The 21700-nt window shown below is 53.3% G+C and overlaps 1 protein-coding gene across 2 annotated transcripts in view; it reads right to left on the reverse strand.

The window, feature by feature from the left end:
- The window catches only part of gemin5 (gem nuclear organelle associated protein 5), a 39703-nt gene that overhangs the window by 2261 nt on the left and 15742 nt on the right, over positions 1-21700 (reverse strand). For both annotated transcript variants that reach the window (XM_033029757.1, XM_033029756.1), the window contains exons 11-26: positions 21291-21427; positions 20185-20258; positions 19444-19625; positions 18582-18721; positions 17346-17517; positions 16032-16247; positions 14420-14548; positions 13503-13625; positions 11988-12083; positions 10804-10941; positions 8860-9007; positions 7694-7813; positions 6663-6873; positions 5433-5714; positions 3505-3667; positions 310-1456 (exon numbers count right to left, since the gene is read on the reverse strand). In XM_033029757.1, coding sequence (XP_032885648.1) covers positions 310-1456; positions 3505-3667; positions 5433-5714; positions 6663-6873; positions 7694-7813; positions 8860-9007; positions 10804-10941; positions 11988-12083; positions 13503-13625; positions 14420-14548; positions 16032-16247; positions 17346-17517; positions 18582-18721; positions 19444-19625; positions 20185-20258; positions 21291-21427 — 3478 coding nt within the window. The remainder of the gene's footprint in view (positions 1-309; positions 1457-3504; positions 3668-5432; positions 5715-6662; positions 6874-7693; positions 7814-8859; positions 9008-10803; positions 10942-11987; positions 12084-13502; positions 13626-14419; positions 14549-16031; positions 16248-17345; positions 17518-18581; positions 18722-19443; positions 19626-20184; positions 20259-21290; positions 21428-21700) is intronic.

Here is a 21700-nt window from a genome sequence, read left to right on the forward strand (position 1 = left end):
GGAGAGTCAACACAGACACAACAACACACGGGTAATCATCCACACACACACAGGCAGACAGAGACACACTCACCAGCCCCATCCCCACCACACAGACACCACCCCCTTCCCCACACACACCATTACAAGGGTAATCTCACACACCACCCCCATAGACACCATGGCAGGGGTAATCACACACAGACACCACCCCCATACACACCATCACAGGCACACATACACACACAGACACAAAGCCGGGTCTATGAGGCAGCGGCTCTACCCGCTGCGCCACTAACCCGCCCACCGTTGCTCCACACGGTTTATTACCATAACGTAAGATCGCCTTCACATTGTCTCGAGGAGGCTGTTTCTTCGGACGTGTCCTTCGACCCATTCTCGAGCGTTGGTTCCGGCCTAACCTCAGCTTCCAGTTCAAGCCTGGTTGTAGGCCCAGCCTCGGGCGCCTTTTCTGCATCGGTCCTAGCCTCAGGATCAGGCTCGGCTCCAGTCTCGTGTCCATCTCCAGGCTCAGTTTCGGGCCTAACTCCAGCTCCGCTCTCCATTTCTTGTTCGGGCCTAGTCTCATTTTCAGGACTAACTTTAGGCTCAATCACAGGTTCGGGCCTAACTGTGGCCCCAGGCCTCGTCTCGCATTCAGGTCTAACTCTAGCCTCGCTCTCCAATTCAGGATTATGCCTGGCCCCAAGATCAGGCCCAGTTTTGGGCCTAACTGTGGGCTCCGGTTCAGGTCCCATCTCACATTGCATTTCAGGATCAGTCTGGGCAAGGTCGGACCCAACTCTAGGATCAGTGGATGTCGGACTCACCTCAAGCACTATTTTAAGCTCAGGCCTGGCCCCAAGATCATGCCCAACTTCAGGCTCGGTTTCCAGTTTGGGCCTAACTACAGGCCCAGTGATAACTCCAGCTTCTCTCACCATTTCAGGATCGAGGCCAACTCCAGGCTTAGCCTCAGGTCTAACTACTGGCTCAGGCCTAGTCGGGGATGCAGACCTAACTCCAGCCTCGCTCTCCAGTTCAGGTTCAGGCTTGACCTCAGCCTCGGGGCCACCTCCAGGCCCAGTCCCGAGCGCGGGCCCGTGGGCCACCTGTCTCTGGTGGACGTTGACCAGCGCGGCCACTGCTCGCTGGATTTCAGCAGCCCGTCTGTCCAGGGCCTGGAGCTTGGCATGTTCCACAGACAGGAGGCAGTCCGACCCGGCCAGGCACGACCGAGCTTCGGCCAGAGGCTCCAAGGCTGAGATCCCGAGGCTGGGCCCACCTCCTCCCTCCTTGTCCCCCTGGCATTCGTCCTTCCCCTCCTCCGCGCTGGTTCTGGAACGTTCCGCCCCCTGCTTCCACCACAGCTCATACAGCTGGCTGTAACACAGGAAGGCCCGCAGGCTTTGGAGGGCAGCTAGGCCAAGGGGGTCAGAGGTCATCTTGGCCTCCAAATCTGGGATAAATTCTGGCCCTGGTAAAAGAAGAGATCAAAAGATTACTTTCCAAACCACGTAAACATCTTTCAAAACCACTAAAGTATTCTATTTTAATTTAGAGATACAGCACGGAAATAGGCCCTTCGGCCCACCGAGTCCGCTCCGACCATTTCTTCTGACGGTCTCTCTCTTCTCTCTGTCTGGTGATTTCAAGAATCACTAGTTAGGAGTAGTTCCTGAGGATTCGAAAATTGCGAATATCACCCCGCTGTACAAGAAGGGAGCAAAGCAGAAGAACGGAAACTATAGACCGGTTAGCCTGACTTCAGTGGTTGGTAAGATTTGAGTCAATTATACCAGTAACCATGTTACCCAGTGAACTTCCTTCACGATAAAATAGGCCGAAGTCAGCATGGTTTTGTGAAGAGAAGATGAACCTGCTAGAGTTATTTGAGGAAGTTAATAGCAGGACAGACAGAGGGGAGGTTGTAGATGTTGTTTACCTAGAATTTCAGAAGGCCTTCGATAAAGTGCTCCATGCCAGGCTGAGATGAGAGCTCAGGGTATTGAAGGGAAGTTACTAGCATGGATGGCGGGTTGGCTGGATGGCAGAAGGCAAAGAGTTGCAATAAAAGGTGCTGTTTCAGGTTGGCTGCCAGTGACTAGTGGAGTTCCGCAAGGGCCGGTGCTGGGGCCACTTCTCTTCACGTTGTATATTAATGATATGGAAAAGGGGATTGAAGGTTTTGTGGCCAGATGATGCTAAGATTGGTAGAGGGGCAGGCAGTGTAGAGGAAGCAAGTACTCTGCAGAAGGAGTTAGACAGGTTAGGAGAGTGGGCAGAGAAGTGGCAGATGAAATTCAGTGTAGCAAAGTGCAGTCATGCATTTTGATAATAAGAATAAAGGCGTAGATTATTTTCTAAATGGAGAGAGAATCCAGAAATCGGATGTGCAAAGGGACTCGGGAGAGCTGGTGCAGGACTCCCAAAAAGTTAATTTGCAAGTCGAATCGGTAGCGAGGAAGGCAAATTCAATGCTAGCATTTATATCAAGAGGACTGGAATACAAAAACAGGGATGTAATGCTGAGACTCAATAAGGTGCTAGTCAGGCCCCATTTGGAGTACTGTGAGCAAATTTGGGCCCCATATCTGAGGAAGAATGTGCAGGCTCTGGAGAGGGTCCAGAGGAGGTTTACAAGAATGATTCCAGGAATGAGTGGGTTACCATATGATGAGCATTTGACAGCACTGGGCCTGTACTCGCTGGAGTTTAGAAGGTTGAGGGGGGACCTCATTGAAACTTACAGAATAATGAAAGGCATAGATAGAGTGGATGTGGAGAGGATGTTTCCACTGATGGGGGAGTCTAGGAATGGAAGTCATAGCCACAGAATTAAAGGACGCTCATTTTGAAAGGTGATGAGGAACTTCTTTAGTCAGAGAGTAGTTGATCTACGGAGCTCATTGCCACAGGGGGTTGTGGCGGTCAAGTCAGTAGATATTTTTAAGGCAGAGATAGACAAATTCTTGATTAGAATGGGTATGAAGGGTTATAGGGAGAAGGCAGGAAAATGGGATTAGGAGGCAGAGATCAGCCATGATTGAATGGCAGTCAACTCGATGGGCCGAATGGACTAATTCTAGTCCTTTTACTTGTATAATCAATTACTCCTCCTCTGATGAAGGGTCCAGACCCGAAGTGTGTGTGTGTGTGTGTGTGATTCACTTGCGAGTGTGTGTGAGAGATTCACTCTGCGAGTGTGTGTGTGTGTGTGTGTGTGTGTGTGTGTGTGTGTGTGCGCGCATGTGTGTGTGTGTGATTCACTCTGTGAGTGTGTTTGTGTATGAGAGGGAGATTCATTCTGCGAGTGTGTGTGTGTGTGTGTGTGCGCATGTGTGTGTGTGTGTGTGTGTGTGTGTGTGTGTGATTCGCTCTGTGAGTGTGTTTGTGTATGAGAGGGAGATTCATTCTGCGAGTGTGTGTGTGTGTGTGTGTGAGGGAGATTCACTCTGTGAGAGTGTGAGTGAGTGTGAGATTCACTCTGTGAGTGTGCGACGGAGCGGAGCAAGTTTCACTCACCGGTCGGCAGTAGCATGTTGCCCATGTCCTGCATCAGGGTGAAGTTGCCGGCACGGAGACAGCGGACGAGTACGTGGAGCAGTGCGGTGACCGAGTCTCCGTACGCCGAGACCAGCGCACACACCAGCGACACGCTCACCTCGTGCGAGAGGTGGAGCAGCAGCTGTGGGATGGGCAGATGGGCCTCGTTACTGGAGTGATCTCTGCTATCGACGTCTCCAAACCCAGGGCCTGGATCGAGGGGCCGGGGGATGTACTTTAGAGAAACAGCACGGAAACAGTCCCTTCGGCCCGTGCCAACCAGTGATCACCCCAAACAATACACGCATATCCTACAAACTAGGGGCGATTCATAATTTTACCGAAGCCAATTAACCTACAAACCTGCACGCCTTTGGAGCGTGGGAGGAAACCGGAGCACCCGGAGAAAACTCACGTGGTCACGGGGAGAACGTAAGACTCCGTACAGACAGCACCTGCAGTCAGGATCAAACCCAGGTCTCTACTGCTGCGCCACCGTGCCCCACACTAACCCTGAGCGGGAGGGGCGAGGTTTATCCCTCCATCGTGGTCACTGAGGGACCCGAGGGACTCTGGGAGGTGGGGAGGCAGGGTGGAGTAGAGAGAGGGGAGGGGACGGGTGAGAGAGGAGGAGGGGGGAAAGAGGGGAGGGGGCAGAGAAAGAGGGGGGGGTAGGGGGCAGAGAAAGAGGGGGGGGGGAGGGGGCAGAGAAAGAGGGGGGGGGGGGGGTGATAGGAGAGGGGGAGGAGAGGGGAGGGAAGAAGGGAGGGGTCTGTGGACTGTTCCCGGGACAGAGCATGAGCAAGATCACCAGGTAATAATATTTACTGTACAAAATAAATCAAAACAAAACCCACCACCATAATACAAGACAAACAAATATACTAAATAAACTGCTATACAACTATATTACAATCCTCATTGAGGATGACCTCCACACCACGCGGTGCCCAGCCGTCCCGGAAATCCCCCAGGGTGCCCGTGGACAGCACATATTCCCTCTCTAACACCACCTGGGCGCGGACGTAACCCCGGTAAAGGGGCAGGCAGCCGGCTCGGGCAGAGCCCTCTTCCGCCTGGCGCCGTGACTCACGGATGGCCAGCTTGGCCAGGCCCAGGAGCAACCCAACCAGGACAAGCTCTGCCCTGCCCTCTCCTCTACACACAGGGTGTCCAAAGATGAGGATGGTGGGTGTGAAGGCAAGGAGCAGCCCCTTTAGATGTTGGAACAGGGATCGCAACCTCACACACTCCATGTACACATGCTACACAAAAGAGGCAGGCGGCTGGCGAGTCTGTGAACCGCGAGAGAAACAGGTTGCACGGGACTCCTCGGTCCAGTACCCTCCACCCTAGGATCCCGATGTAGAGGGGGAGAATCCCTGCGTAGAGGGACCCCCACCGGACCAGGGCGAGGAAGTGCAGGGTGTGGAGGAGGAGCCCGTAGAGGACACGCTTCCCCGCGGCTCGGAGGGAGATGAAGGGTGTCGATGAAAGGCTGTGTGGGACCGGCTCCCGGGAGGGATTACGGTGCCTGGGTTCGACGAGTACTTCCGGCTGAGGGGGGGGGGTTTGCTCACGCTCGGACTTCCCCGACACCCGGTGGGGCGGGACAAGGGCCGGACACTCTCACGACCGGGCCGTTGCCCACCGCCGGTGGTGATGGCAACCAAGTTCCAGACTCTCAGCCGGTCCCAGTAGAAGCTGGGCATCCTCTGCAGGACAGCACGGCTGACGCCCACCACCGGTATCCGCGTACCTCCTTGAATGCAGCTGCCATGGGTGTGATCTCCTTGGAAGATCTCGTGAGGGGATGGGAGTCTCGGTAGACAGGGTGGGAGGTGGGGGGGGGGAATGGGACAGGGGAGGAGAGAGAGAGAGAGACGGGGCAGTGGAGAGGGGTTTACCAGTCTGGGCGGTGTGTTGGCCGTGCTCTCAGCGTGCTCGGTGGCGCTGAGCTGCCGGCGAGCCTGTTGTAGCCGCTCCTGGTCGATCATCGTCACGCCGAAGCCGTCCCGCCAGGCGGCCAGGACCGCGTCCAGTAGACTGACCGCCGGCCTCTCACTCCCCTCGCCAGGTCCGCTCCAGCCGTGGTAGCGCGGCACTGACACGCTCCTCCACGTCACCGCCCCGCGCCGATCCAACTGCCGGCACAGCAGCTCCAACGTACACAGCACCAAACGCAGGCCCTGGGGAACGCACGCACACAACGTCACCCAAACACAGGCCCAAAGATAGGCACCGTCAAACGCAGGCCCAGACACAGGCCTGAACTCAGACACCGCCAAACGGAAGCCCCGGGGAACACGCACACACACCGTCAGACATGCACCCAAACACAGACCCAAACACACACTCAAACATAGACACCATCAAACACATGAACACACACTGTCAGACAGGCACCATCAAACGCAGGCCCTGGGGAACACGTACACACGTAGTCAGACACGCAGTGAAACACACGCCCAAACACACACTCAAACATAGACACCATCAAACGCAGGCCCTGGGGAACACGTACACACACAGTCAGACACGCAGTCAAACACACACTCAAACATAGACACCATCAAACGCAGGCCCTGGGGAACACGTACACACATAGTCAGACACGCAGTCAAACACACGCCCAAACACGGGCACCGTCAGACGCATGCACAAACGCACCGTCACCACACAAACACGGTGGCCTCCACAAAACGTCCCACCTCCCACTTCTGCCCACAGCCCCCCCTCTGTTCCATCACCCCGAGCCCTGGTCAACCCTCCACTGATCTTTCCCCTCCCACTCCCCTTACTGTTCGCACTTTGTCAATCCTCTTGCTTCAAAATATACAACTCGCAAATCCCAACCAAAACCAGCCACCCAAAACCGTAGCTACCTACGGCTGTCACAGCCGATACAGCCTAGCACCATAAACACACCAACCTACAACCCCTACAACCTAAAACTCCAAAACTAAACTCCGATACTAAACACCTATAACTAACAACTGGAGACTATAACTAAAACCCGAACACTAAACACCTAAATCTAAAAAAACACCAAAAACTATCAACGTAAACTAAAAACCTAAACATGACCCCTGTACCACTGTAATAATCCCCCCCCCCCCACCATCACCACCACTTACCAGCAAGGTCTCACTGGCTCCCACCACCTCCTGAGCCCCTGGCCAGTCTCGCTGAGCTACCAGGTCGAGGGCACAGCGGGATCGGAGCTGACTAGCCAGCGCCCCCTCACCACTGACCGCCGCCACCTCGGCTGCCGCGCCCAGCGACGCCACATCACCCTTCCTCGCCAGCACCTTGGCCGCATCGAACGGAGAGTCCATGGCCAGGTAACTAGAGTTGGGGGAGAGAGGGGGACAGGAGAGACAGAGAAAGAGGGGGATGGGGGGGAGAGAGGAGGTGGTACGGGGAGAGGGTTAGCATTACATGGGAGATAATCATAGTCATACAGCATTCTGCACTCTGTATCTTCCCCTTTGCTGTGTCTATTGTACGTGAAGCCTGACTTGATTCAGAGACAAAGCCAGCGACAAGTCCAATGTCCACAATGGGATAAAGGTGAATCGGACAGTACCCGAGATTATGGAAGGACCATTCAGAAGCCTGATAACAGAGGGGTAGAAGCTGTTCCTGAGTCTGGTGGTGCGCGCTTTCAAGCTTCTGTATCGTCTGCCGGACGGGAGTGGGGAGAAGAAGTCTGTGATTATGCCGGCTGCTTTCCCGAGGCAGCGTGAAGTGGAGATGGAGAGGATGGTGGGGAGTCTGGTCTGTGTGATGGACTGGGCTACATCTACAACTCTCCGCAATGTCGTGCAACCTGGGCAGAGTTCAGTATAGTTAAGATATACAGTGTGGAAACAGGCCCTTCGGTCGGCTGAGTCCGTGCTGACCCATACACTAGTTCCATCCTGCACACAGAAGCCAATTAACCTGCACGTCTTTGATAGGTGGGAGGAAACCGGAGCACCCGGAGAAAACCCACACGGACACAGGGAGAACGTGCAAACTCTGTACGGACAGCACCCGTGGTCAGGATGGAACCCGGGTTCTCTGGCGCTGTGAGGCAGCAACTCTACCGCTGCGCCACGGTGCTGCCCTAAGTAAAGTGTACCTGGGCAGATGTGACAATTATGTAGCATTAATTGCATCTTACCATTTTGCCGCCAGAGTGTAATGTCCATCCTTCTCCATCAGGCTAGCCCAGCCGGTGTAGAGTTCCCTCAGTACCGGGTCGTCAGGTTGGAGACGGGCTTTAGCAAGAGCTATGGCTTCTCTGGGGAAACAGGAACCACGTCTCGTTTTGTTTTAGTTTAGAGATGTAGTGTGGAATCCCCCCCCCACGGACACAATCCCCCATCACCAACGTTAGTAATCTGCTAGTTTAGTTCTGAGACACAGCGCGGAAACAGGCCCTTCAGCCCACCGAGTCCATGCTGACCTTCGATCACACCAGTTCCATGTTATCCCACCTTCTCATCCACTCCCTACACACTAGAGGCAATTTACAGAGGGTCAATTAACCTACAAAACCTGCTCATCTTTGGGGCGTGGGAGGAAACCGGAGCACCGGAAAACCCACGTGGACACAGGGAGAACGTACAAATTCTGTACAGACAGCACTGTGAGGCAGCAACTCTACTGCAGTGCCACCGTGCCGTTTCTCCACAGATGCTGCCTGACCCGTTGAACACGAGCAGAACAGCGATACTGTGCTCAGCGATCGAAAGACATCAAGCGCAGATTGGGCGATCGTTTCGCTGAACACCTTCGCTCAGTCTGCCTTGGCCTACGAGACCTCCCAGTTGCCAAACACTTAAACTCCCCTCCCATTCCCACACAGACCTTTCTGTCCTGTGACTCCTCCACTGTTAGAGTGACGCCCAGCGCATATTGGAGGAACAGCATCTCATATTTTGCTTGGGTAGCTTACAACCCAGCGGTTTGTATATTGATTTCTCTCACCAAGTAACCCTTGCATTCCCTCTCCCCCCCAATCCCCCACCCTAGTTGTCCTACTAGTTTCACTGTCGTATAACTTGTTATCACCTTCCCCACAACCAACAATGGACCATTGTGGGCGTAACCTTTCCTTGATCATCGTTGCCGGCTTCTGATGTGTTTTTCATACCTTTCATTCTTTTGTTCTTTGTACCTTTCAATACCTCTAGTTTCCATCCCCCCCCCCACCCGACTCTCAGTCTGAAGAAGTGTCTCTCGACCCCGAAACGTCACCTATTGCTTTTCTGCAGAGATGCTGCCTGTCCCCGCTGTTTTACTCCAGCATTTTGTGCCCGTGATGGAAGGACATTGCGGTCTTACCGGAAGAGCTGGTGGGACTGCAGTAAGCGCACTGCCTCGTAGACGCGGTGGACAGACAGGAGCAGGGTGGCAGCCTTAACGTAATGTTCCTGGAAGCACAGCTGCTTCACAAAAGCCTCCACTGCTCTCACCCAAACGGCATACCCAGCTGTAAGCACAAGAAGCGGAGATCCCAGTGAGAGCGCTCGTCCACACCAGACACCATATCATTCACTTTAGTTATCGCCACGTATAGTTTAGTTTACGTTATAGACACAGCACGGAAACAGGCCCTTCGGCCCATCGTGTCCGCGCCGACCAGCGATCCCCGCACACTAACATTACCCGACAACAGTTTACAATTTTACCAAAGCCAATTAACCTACAAACTTGCACGTCTTTGGAGTGTGGGAGGAAACCGGAGCACCCGGAGGAAACCCATGCCAGCTCAGGGAGAACGTCCAATCCCCGTACGGGCAACACCGGTAGTCAGGATCGAACCCGGATCTCTGGCGCTGCGAGGCAGCAACTCTACCACTGCGCCAACGTGCGGCTTGACACTTGTTCAAGACATTTGATTATTTTCCTCATTTGGTTTTGATTGTCTTCCAGCAGAAGCTTCTGTACCCTCTGCTGGACGGGAGAAGGAGGAATGACCAAGGTGGGAGAGGGACAAGTCTTTGATTAGTTTATTATTGTCATGTGTCCTGAGGTACCGTGAAAAGCTTTTCTTTGCATGCTGAAACTGCTCCTGCCTATGGAACTGATGCTGAGAACTATATTGTGCACTCTGTATCTTCCCCTATTGTATTTGAGTTTGACCTGATTGCATTTATGCATTGTGTTATCCGAGCTGTTTGGATAGCATGCAAAACAAAACTTCTCACTGTACCTCGGCACATGTGACATAACAAACCTAACCATAGGGGAGGGGAGTTTTTCAGTGGGTCAGAGGTAGGGGATCTCAAGTGGGGAGGCAGGAGGGTGTAGTAAATGGATAGGCAGGGATCGGAGGGATATGGATCCCGTGCAGGTAGTTGACAATATGGATGTTGTCAAGCTGGAAAGGGTACAGAGAAGATTTACGAGAATGTTCCGGGACTCGAGGGCCTGAGCTACAGGGAGAGGTTGAGCGCAGGAGGATGAGTATTAATCTTATAGAGGTGTATAAAATCAAGAGAGGAATAGATCGGGTAGATACACAGAGTCTCTTGTACAGAGTCGAAAACTAGAGGACATAGTTCTATGATGAGGGTGGAAAGATTCAATAGGAACCGAAGGGGTAACTTTTTTCTTACACAACAGGTGGTAGGTGCTTTAGGACTACCACTGTCTTAGGAGGTAGTTGAGGCAGGGATTATCGCAATGTTTAAAAAAAAAATTTAAATAAAAAGTGGACAGGTACATGGATAGGGCAGGTTTAGAGGGATATGGGCCAAATACAGACAGGTGGGACTAGTGTAGATGGGGCATGTTGGCCGGCATGGGAAAGTTGGGCCGAAGGGCCTGTTTCCATGCTGTGTGACTATGACTATGAGGGGGGACCTCATTGAAACTTACCGAATAGTGAAAGGCCTGGATAGAGTGGATGTGGAGAGGATGTTTCCACTAGTGGAAGAGTCTAGGACTAGAGGGCACAGCCGCAGAATAATAGGCCGTAACTTTAGAAAGGAGACACGGAGGAATTTCTTTAGCCAGACGGTGGTGAATCTGTGGAATTCATTGCCACAGACGGCTGTTGAGGCTATCGTTTAGTATTTTAAAGGCGAGATTGACAGGTTCTTGATTAGTACGGGTGCCAAAGGTTATGGGGAGAAGGCAGGAGAATGGGGTTGAGAAGGAAAGATAGATCAGTCATGATTGAATGGTGGAGTAGACATGATGGGCCGAATGGCCTCATTCTGCTTCAGTTACTCTTGAACCTTAATAATAAACCTAATTACGGCCGTGAGGGAGGGGACCTACCCATGGGTGCCATGGCAACCAAGGTGTCGTTCAGCTCCACCCTCTCGATGGCCGTCTCCAAGGCTCCCTTCACGTCGCCTTTCCACAGAAGCAGCTGATAGCCCAGGTCCGTGTGACCCGCCTCCGCATGGTTCTTAGCTGTTGAACACAAAACATCTGTCTGAAGAAGCGTCCCGACCTGAAACGTCACATCTCCATGTTCCCCAGAGATTTAGACTGGAGATACAACACGGAAACTGGCCCCAGTCCGCGCTGACCTGCGATCACCCTGTACACCAACACTATCCTACACACGAGGGACAAATTGCAATTTGACAGAAGCCAATTCATCTACAAGCCTGCACGTCTTTGGGATGTGGGAGGAAACCGGAAACTGAAAACCCATCAGGTCACGGGGAGAACGTTCAAACTCCACACAGACAGCACCCGAGGTCAGGATCGAACCTGGGTTTCTGGCGCTGTGAGGCAGCGGCTCTACCCGCTGCGCCACTGTGTCTCAGTTGGCCAGTTACTCCAGCACTTTGTGCCTTCTTTGGCAAACCAGTATTTTCAGTTCCTTGCGTCCAAGGATTTAAAGTGAGTGGGCAGTGTTTAAAGATGATAAACCATGCATGTTTGTTTCTACACAGTGGGTGGTGGGTGCCTGGGTGGGTAGTGGTGGCACATACAACTATCTTTTGGATAGGCACATGGATATGCAGGGAATGGAGAGATACGGATCACAGGCAGGCAGATAAGAGTTGGACTTGGCATCATGTTCGGCACAGACATTGTGGGCCAAAGGGCCTGCTCTTGTGCTGTGTTGTTCTATGTTTAAGTTTAGTTGAGAGATACAGCATGGAAACAGGCCCTTCCACCCATTTAAGTCCATGCTGACCATCGATCACCCGTTCACACTAGTTCTATGTTATCCCACTCTCTCATCCACTCCCTCCACACTGAGGGCAGTTTACAGAGGGCCAATTAACCTGCAAACCCGCACATCTTTGGGATGTGGGAGGAAACCCACCTGATTGCAGGGAGAACGTGCAAGCTCCATACAATGGGAACGTGAAGGGTAACGCACACACTCCAGCAGGCAGAGGGCCAGAGTTGCCTGCCGATCCCCCAGGGCCGTTCCCCCAGGGCCGGTTTCTCCCACCCCCCACCCCCCTCCCCCCTCCCCCCACAACCCCGGTCCTTACCTTCCTCGTCTAACATGCGGTGGAGCGTTGGTCTGTCCACGAACAGCCCGAGCTGCACCCGGTCGCCCGATCCAGTGGCAGCCTCACCCTCACACCCTGGGGCAACAACACAGCACCGTCAGGGGGGCACGGGGAGGGGATGGGGGTCACCGAGCGGCATGAGATGGTGCGAGAGGGCAAGGGGGCGGCAGAGACAGAGAGAGAACGGGGGACGCACCAGGACGGACGGAGACACAGGGACTGACACACACGGGGACAGAGAGAGACACACACACACACACGGGGACAGAGAGACACACACACACGGGGACAGAGAGACACACACACACACACGGGGACAGAGAGACACACACACACGGGGACAGAGACACACACACACACGGGGACAGAGACACACACACACACGGGGACAGAGACACACACACACACGGGGACAGAGAGACACACACACACACGGGGACAGAGAGACACACACACACAGGGACAGAGAGACACACACACACACGGGGACAGAGAGACACACACACACATGGGGACAGAGACACACACACACACGGGGACAGAGACACACACACACACGGGGACAGAGAGACACACACACACACGGGGACAGAGACACACACACACACGGGGACAGAGAGACACACACACACGGGGACAGAGACACACACACACGGGGACAGAGACACACACACACACGGGGACAGAGACACACACACACACGGGGACAGAGACACACACACACACGGGGACAGAGAGACACACACACACGGGGACAGAGACACACACACACACGGGGACAGAGACACACACACACACGGGGACAGAGAGACACGCACACACGGGGACAGAGAGACACGCACACACGGGGACAGAGAGACACACACACACGGGGACAGAGACACACACACACACACGGGGACAGAGACACACACACACACGGGGACAGAGAGACACACACACACACGGGGACAGAGAGACACACACACACACGGGGACAGAGAGACACACACACACGGGGACAGAGACACACACACACACGGGGACAGAGAGACACACACACACGGGGACAGAGACACACACACACACGGGGACAGAGAGACACACACACACGGGGACAGAGAGACACACACACACGGGGACAGAGACACACACACACACACGGGGACAGAGACACACACACACACGGGGACAGAGAGACACACACACACACGGGGACAGAGAGACACACACACACACGGGGACAGAGAGACACACACACACGGGGACAGAGACACACACACACACACGGGGACAGAGACACACACACACACACACACGGGGACAGAGACACACACACACACGGGGACAGATGCACACACACACACGGGGACAGAGACCCACACAGGGAGACAGACAGACTATCTTGTCAGAATGATGTGAGCCATTCAGCAGATAGTAACTCTGACATGATGGGCTGAATGACCTCTATGCCTCTGCGCCCTGCGAGCCCATGCCGTGCCGGGGAACACGCACCTTGTTGGTGACGGATGCGGGCGAGGTGCACACAGTCCTCCTGCAGGTCCTCCTTGCATCGGTGATCGTTGGCCGCGCTCAGCGGCAACAGCGAGGGGCCTTTCTTCCTCTTCCCCATGGCCTCTGCAACGCACAGGCAGGGTCATCATTTACCCAGTTACACAGCACGGAGACAGGCCCTTCGGCCCGACTCACCCATACTGACCAACATGCCCATCTACACTAGTCAGTCACACAGCACGGAGACAGGCCCTTCGGCCCGACTCACCCATACTGACCAACATGCCCATCTACACTAGTCAGTCACACAGCACGGAGACAGGCCCTTCGGCCCGACTCACCCATACTGACCAACATGCCCATCTACACTAGTCAGTCACACAGCACGGAGACAGGCCCTTCGGCCCGACTCACCCATACTGGCCCATCGACTCTAGTCCCATTTGGAGATGTCAAAGACTAGAGAGCACAGCTTTAAGGTGCGAGGGGCAATGTTTAAAGGAGATACGTGGGACAAATTAAACAAATGGAGTCAGAGTCATACAGCGTGGAAACTGGCCCTTCGGCCCCACAACTTCCATGCCGACTAACTTGCCCTACGTCTTTGGGATGTGGGAGGAAACCGGAGCACCGGGAAAAAACCCACGCGGTCAAGGGAGAACGTGCAAACTCCGTACAGACAGCACCCATAGTCCGGATCAAACCCGCGTCTATGGCGCTGTGAGGCGGCAACTTCACCTCTGCGACACCTCACAGGTTTGTACTACATCGGGGATTGTGTGTAGGTAATATATTAGGCAATACTTTTCTGAACTGCATGCAAATAAAAATATTACACTGTGCGTTTGAACACCTGACAATAAAGCACGATTGAACCACAATTCCCAGGGCACATCCCAAACCGAGAGAAGCTTCACCTGGCTTCTCCCTCTTCCTCTCTTTTGGCCGGTCCTTCCTTCCCTGAAGACCCAGGCTCGCTGGCAATTGTGTGCCATTGGGAAGCGCGTGTTCCATGTTTTCCCGAGATCCCACTTCCTCTAACGGGGCTGTCAGGATGAAACGGGAGACACATTAATCCGACATTCCAACAACAGCGTTTACATTACTGAAAAATCCCTTCCAATCAGTACTTCCATAAGTTAGGCCACCATCACGACTTTCCAACCTCACCCCGGTCATTCCTTCTCCTCCCCGCTCCCGTCTGGTAGAAGGTACAGAAGCTTGAAAGCGTGCACCACCAGGCTCAGGAACAGATTCTTCCCCTCTGTTATCACGCTTCTGAATGGTCCTTCCATATGCTAAGGTGCTATCCGATTCACATCTACCCCATTGCGGACATTGGACTTTGTCTCTGGAACTGATACTGATACAGAATGCAGAATATAGTTGTCAGCAACTATATTCTGCACTCTGTACCATCCCCTTTGCTCTACCTGTTGTACTTGAGTTTAACTATTGTATTTATGTATAGCATTATCTGATCTGTTAGCATACAAAACAAAGCTTTTCACTGTACCTCGGTAAACATGGAACAGGACAGTACAGGAACAGGCCCTTCAGCCCATAATGTCTGTGCTGAGCATGATACCAAAATCAACCTGGGGCGGCACGTTGGCTCAGCGGTAGAGTTGCTGCCCCACAGCGCCAGAGACTAGAGTTTGATGCTGACTATAGGTGCTGTCTGTAATGGGTTTTTACGTTCTCCCTGCAACCACGTGCGTTTTCCCCAAGTACTCCGGTTTCCTGCCACATCCCAAAGGCGTGTGGGTTTGTAGGTTAATTGGCTTTGGTAAAAATTGTAAATTGTCCCTGGTGTGTAGGATAGTGCTAGTGCACAGGGTGATCGTTGGTTGGCACGGGCTCGATGGGCCGAAGGGCTTGTTTCCATGCTGCATCTCTATACTCAACTCTCAAAGAAAACAGACAAAAAATGCTGGAGTAACTCAACGGGTTAGGCAACATCTCTGGAGAGAAGGAATGGGGGATGTTTCAAATCCAGACACTTCTGCTGACTGACAGTCAGGGGAGGGGGAAACTAGAGATTTGCAAGGGTACACAGAGCATGTAGGGTGTGAAAAGGACAGATCAAGGCAGACGATGATCAAGGAAATGTACAACGGTTCATTGTTGGCCAAGGGGAAGGTGGCAAAGAGGCATACAAACAGAAAAATTAATCAGGTGGACAGTGAAACTAGTCAGAGAACTAGGATGGGGCGGGGGAGGGGGGGAAACGGAGCGAGAGGGGATGCAAGGGTTACTTGAAGTTAGAGAAATCAATATTCATACTGCTGGGTTGTAAGCTGCCCAAGCAAAATAGGTTTTTCCCTCCAATTTGGAAACTATTATCTGCCTGCTCGTGATCCATATCCCTCCATATCCATGTGTCTATCTCAAAGCCTCTTAAGCACCACTATCGTTCCTGCCTCCACCACCACCCCTGGCAGTGTGTTCCAGGCCCCGACCGCACAGAGCAGCATCTCCACCGCTGCGCCACTGTGCCGCCCAGGAACATATTACGGAAACAAAAACCTTGAGACGAGGCCCCACTGGAGACGGATTGTTCTTCCCCTCGACATTCCCGCTCCTCTTCCCGCACTCTGGCGTCCACAGGGGTCGGGGGTGAAGGGTCCACAGTCTCCTTCTCATCCTGACCCACCGGCCACACCTCCGACCTTTTCTTCCCTTTCTTGGATTTGGATTTCAATCCGCTCAACTTCTTCCTCTCCAGATCGGAATACTTTTTTCCTAATTGTGTGGGGGGAAAAAAACACTATTTCAAAACTAGTTTAGTTTAGTCCCGTGCACTGAGGTACAGCAAAAAGCTTTTTTGTTGCGTGCTAACCCACCAAAGACTATACACGATTACAGTCACAGTGTACAGATACTGGCTCAAGCTTTAGTTCATTGCCACGTGTACCGAGCTACAGTGAAAAGCTTTTTTACTGCGTGCAATCCAGTTGGCGTAAAGATTATCCATGATCACGATCGAGCGGTCCACAGTGCACTGGATACAGAATAGCGAATAACTTTAATGCAAGATAAAGTCCGGTAAAGTCCAATTAAAGATAGTCCGAGGGTCTCCAATGAGGTACTTGGATTATGTTGGCTGCTTTCCAGAGGCTGCGTGAAGTGTAGATAGAGTCAATGGTGGGGAGTCTGGGACCAGTGTGCACAAGAAATCAGGAACGTTCTAGAGTATATGAGTTACAGGAACAGAACTAGGCCGTTCAGCCCATCAATCATGGCTGATCTATCTTTCCCTCTCAACCCCATTCTCCTGCCTTCTCCCCATAATCCCCGAAACTCGTACTAATCAAGAATCTGTCAATCTCCACCTAAAGAAATACCCAATGACTTGGCCTCCACTGCCGTCTGTGGCAATGAATTCCACAGGTTCACCACCCTCTGGCTAAAGAGATTCCTCCTCATCTCTATTCTAAAGGGACGTCCTTTATTCTGAGGCTGTTCCCTCTGGTCCTAGACTCTCCCACTGGTGGAAATATCCTCTCCACATCCACTCTATCCAGGCCTTTCACTATTCGGTAAGTTTCAATGATGTGTCCCCTCATCCTTCTAAATTCCAGTGACAGGCCCAGTGCCATCAAACGTTCACCATTCGGTAACCCTGTCATCCCCGGGATCATTCTTGTAAATCTCCTCTGGACCCTCTCCAACGCCAGCACATCCTTCATCAGATACGGGGCCCAAAACTGCTCACAATACCCGAAACCCCGAGGCAGCGTGAAGTGTAGATGTAGTCGATGGTGGGGAGTCTGGGACCAGTGCGCACAGGAAGCTGGGAACGTCAAAGAGAGAGCATGGGCGTGTGGGAAACGTGGATACCTGCTGGTGGACGAGTGTGTTCCTGCTTCGAAACCTCCCACTGCCGCACCGTGAAGTCATCTCCCCCTGTCCAGATGCAGTCCGCATCCACCGGTGACCACTGCACCCCCAGAAGTCTCCCCGCATGGCCCCGGTAGTTACACACCGGTTCCTCCTTCAGAACATCCCAGACCTGCAACACAAGAAAGCGTCTACAATCCCCGAACACTTGATCCAAAGAGCTTGGTCTTCCCCCATCACACACTCACCCCCACCCACCCACACACTCCCCCACCCACCCACACTCTCCCCATACACTCCTCACCCACCCACACACACTCTCCCCACCCACCCACACACATTCTCCCCACTCTCCCCACCCACCCACACTCCCCACCCACACACAACCCCCACCCACACACACCCTCCCCACCCACCCACACCCTCCCCACCCACCCACACTCTCCCCACCCACCCCCACACCTTCCCCACCCACCCACACACCTTCCCCACCCACACACACTCTCCCCACCCACTCTCCCCACCCCACACACACCCTCCCCACCCACCCACACACACTCTGCCCCACCCACCCCCACACACTCTGCCCCACCCACCCCCACACTCTGCCCCACCCACCCACACCCTCCCCACCCACCCACACACCCTCTCCCCCACCACCCACACACTCTCCCCCACCCACCTCCACACACTCTGCCCCACCCACCCCCACACTCTCCCCCACCGACCCACACACTCTCCCCCACACTCTCCCCCACTCACTCACACACATACTCTCCCTCATCACACCCTCCCCCCCCCCCACCCACAGACACTCTCCCCACCATTAATGGATAAATCTTCCCCACAGTCGAGGAATCAAGATCCAGAGGGCATCGGTTCAAGGTGAAAGGGGAAAGATTTAATCGGAACCTAAGGGGCAACTTTTCCCACATAAAGGATGCCAGAGGAGGTAATTGAGGCAGGGACTATCGCAACATTTAAGAACCGTTTGGACAGGTACTGTACATGGGTAGGGAAGGTTTGAAGGGATGTGGGTCAAACGCAGGCACGTGGAACAAGATGGTTCCGTGCTGTACAACTCCAAGATACGGAAACCTGCGGGGCGACACGGTGGCGACACGGTAGAGCCGTTACCTCTCAGAGCCAGAGACCCGGGTTCGATCCTGACCTCGGGGGCTGTCCGTATGGAGTTGAGCCCAATTTTGCTGAGTTTATTCCCTAAGATTCACTTACCTGTGCCGTGCTATCGTAGCTGGCAGAGACCAGCCGGGCATCGTGGTGTGGGCTCCATGCCAGGCTGGTCACCTTTGCCGTGTGCCCGGACAGCGTCCGATACGGCTCCGTCATCGTAGCTGGTGTTCCCGAAGGATTCTCTGTGATGGAAAGAAAGAGGAAGTGGATTATCCTTTTAGGACTCTTAAACCAGGACAATGGGTTTAGTTTAATTTAGAGACACAGCACAGAAACAGGCCCTTCGGCCCACCGAGTCCGTGCTGATCAGCAATCGCCCCGTGGACTAGAACTATCCTACACACGAGGGACATTTTACAATTTTTACAAGCCAAATTAACCTACACACCTGAATGCCTTTGGACATGAATATGGGAGGAAACCGGAATGGTAGAGGTGCTGCCTTACAGCGCCGGAGACCCGGGTTCGATCCTGACTGTGGGTCCTGTCTGTATGGAGTTTGTACGTTTTCCCTGTGAGAGAGATTCACTCTGTGAGTGAGTGTGTGTGTGTGTGTGTGTGTGTGTGTGTGTGTGTGTGTGTGTGTGTGTGTGTGTGTGTGTGTGTGTGTGTGTGTGTGTGTGTGTTTCGTATGTGAGAGGGAGATTCATTCTGCGTTTTCTCCGGGTTCTTCGGTTTCCTCCCACATTTCAAAGACGTGCGGGTTTGTAGGTTAATTGGCTTCAGTAAATTTGTAAATTGCCCCTAGAGTATATAATATTGCTAGTGTACGGGGTGATCGCTGGTCGGCTCGGACTTGATGGGCTGTAGGGCCTATTTCCGCACTGTATCTCTAAAGTAAAGTGCAAAGGAGCGGGCCAGCAGGGCTGGACGGGCGAATGGACTGGTGTGGAGAGGGGCTCACCTAGCACGGTGCGGAGGTTGTGAACGTAGATTGTTGCGTTGTTGGAGGCGGATGCGATGAGGGAGCTGAGCTCGGGGTCCAGGCTGTGGGGGTGGTGCCAGCGGATGGCGTTGATCAGCTTGTGGTGAGTCTCCACCGTGCACAACAGCCTGAGCAGCGGGGCCTGGTAAACCTCGATGGACCTGGACGGAGGGCGGGAGGAAAGCAGAGGACACCAATCATTACACCAGGAACATGAAACCAGCAACAGATCTCTAGTTTTGTTTAGAGATACGGCGCGGAAACAGGCCCTTCGGCCCACCGAGTCTGCGCCGACCAGCGATCCCCCCCCAAACATCAGCACTATCCCACAGACTGGGGACAATTTACAATTTTACCAAAGCCAATTAACCTACAAACCCGCATGTCTTTGGAGTTTGGGAGGAAACCAGGGCACCCGGAGAAAACCCACGTGGTCACGGAGAACGTAAAAACTCCATACAGACAGCACCCGTAGTTAGGATCAAACCCGGCTCTCTGCTGTCGGGCTCTATTAAGATAATAGGTCCGCTGGTCAGCAAAGATTTGGTGGGCCGAAGGGCTTTGTATCTCCAAACTAAACGGAACTAAACATATGACAATAAAACAGTCTTGACTCTCCTGTGTAAAAGGACTGCAGCAAATCAGACCTAACCAAAACAAGGTGTTATTGTCCAAGGAAACCGGACTGAGAAGTGTTTATAAGGAGATATTTCCGCTCACCCATCGTCATTTCCGATCGCAAGGACTTTCCCGTCAGGTTTCCAGCTCAGTTCACTGCGACCAGGGAGTTTATGCTGGAGGAACAAAGGGGGAGACAGAAGGAAGATTAACCTCAGATAATTCAATGCCCAACCAGCATGTGTTCAGCATTCACTCCCCATCCCTCCCTCGTCTCCAGCCCACAGTAATGCACCAGGCACCACCCACACCGTTCTATTGTATTGTGATAGATGGGCATCTTGGTCAGCATGGCAGAGTTGGGCTGAAGGGCCATTTTCCATGCTGTATGACTATATTAACATAATTTGGGACACCACAGCAGCACAGCTGTAGACGAGCCGTCTCACAGCGCCAGAGTCCCGGGTTCCATCCTGACTAGGGGTGCTGTCCGTACGTCTCCCTGCGACCACGTGGGATTTCTCCGGGTGCTCCGGTTTCCTCCAACACTCCAAAGATGTACGGGTTTGTAGGTTAATTAGCTTTGGTAAAAACTGTAAATTGTCGCTAGTGTGTAGGATAGTGCTAGTATATGGGGTGATCGCCTGTCGGCATGAGCTTGGTGGGCTGAAGGGCCTGTTTCCGCGCTGTATCTCGAAAGTCTAAAGTAAAGATTCATGGACAGTTTCTTCCCAGCTGTTATCAGGCAACTGAGCCGACCTATCATCAACTAGAGAGCGGCCCTGACCTCCCCTCCACCCCATTGGAAACCCTCGGACTATCTTTAATCGCACTTTACCTTGCACTAAATATTATTCCCGTCATCCTGCATCTGTACACTGTGTCTTGGACCAGAGGGCTCAGCCTCAGAATAAAAGGACGTACTTTTAGAAAGGAGATGAGGAGGAATTTCTTTAGCCAGAGGGAGGTGAATCTGTGGAATTCTTTGCCACAGACGGAGGTGGAGGCCAAATCATTGGGTATTTTTAAGGCGGTGTTTGACAGATTCTTGATTCATACGGGTGTCAGAGGTTACGGGGAGAAGGCAGGAGAATGGGAAAGATAGATCAGCCCTGATTGAATGGCTGAGCCAGACGATGGGCCGAATGGCCTAATCTACCCCTATACTTTATGAATGTATGACCGTGGAACAAGCTGCAGCGGCCCACCTTGATGGCATTGGTCTCACGGATGAGGCGGTTGATGTCCTGGGCCTCGGCGTTCAGCCTCCAGGGGTTGTGCTGCAGAATGATGCCCTCGCCCGCACAACTGTACAGTGTCAGCGCTGGCCCGTCCCCCGTACCGGCTGTGGAACAGAGAGACAAAGAGAGAGAGAGAGAGAGAGAGCCCACTTGTGAGCCTGGTCGGGACCGCAAGGCGTAACCAAACATGGCGGGAGGCGGGGAGACAGAGAATTCTTACATAATGGTCAGCTAAATTAGCAGCACCACACTTCTTTGGAAAACAAATGTCGGGCAGCACGGTGGCGCAGCGGTAGAGTTGCTGCCTCACAGAGCCGGAGACCCCGGTTCGATCCCGACTACGGGTGCTGTCTGTATGGAGTTTGTACGTTCTCCCC

This window comes from Amblyraja radiata, chromosome 11, assembly GCF_010909765.2.
Source record: "Amblyraja radiata isolate CabotCenter1 chromosome 11, sAmbRad1.1.pri, whole genome shotgun sequence".
NCBI classification, from domain to species: Eukaryota; Metazoa; Chordata; class Chondrichthyes; order Rajiformes; family Rajidae; genus Amblyraja; species Amblyraja radiata.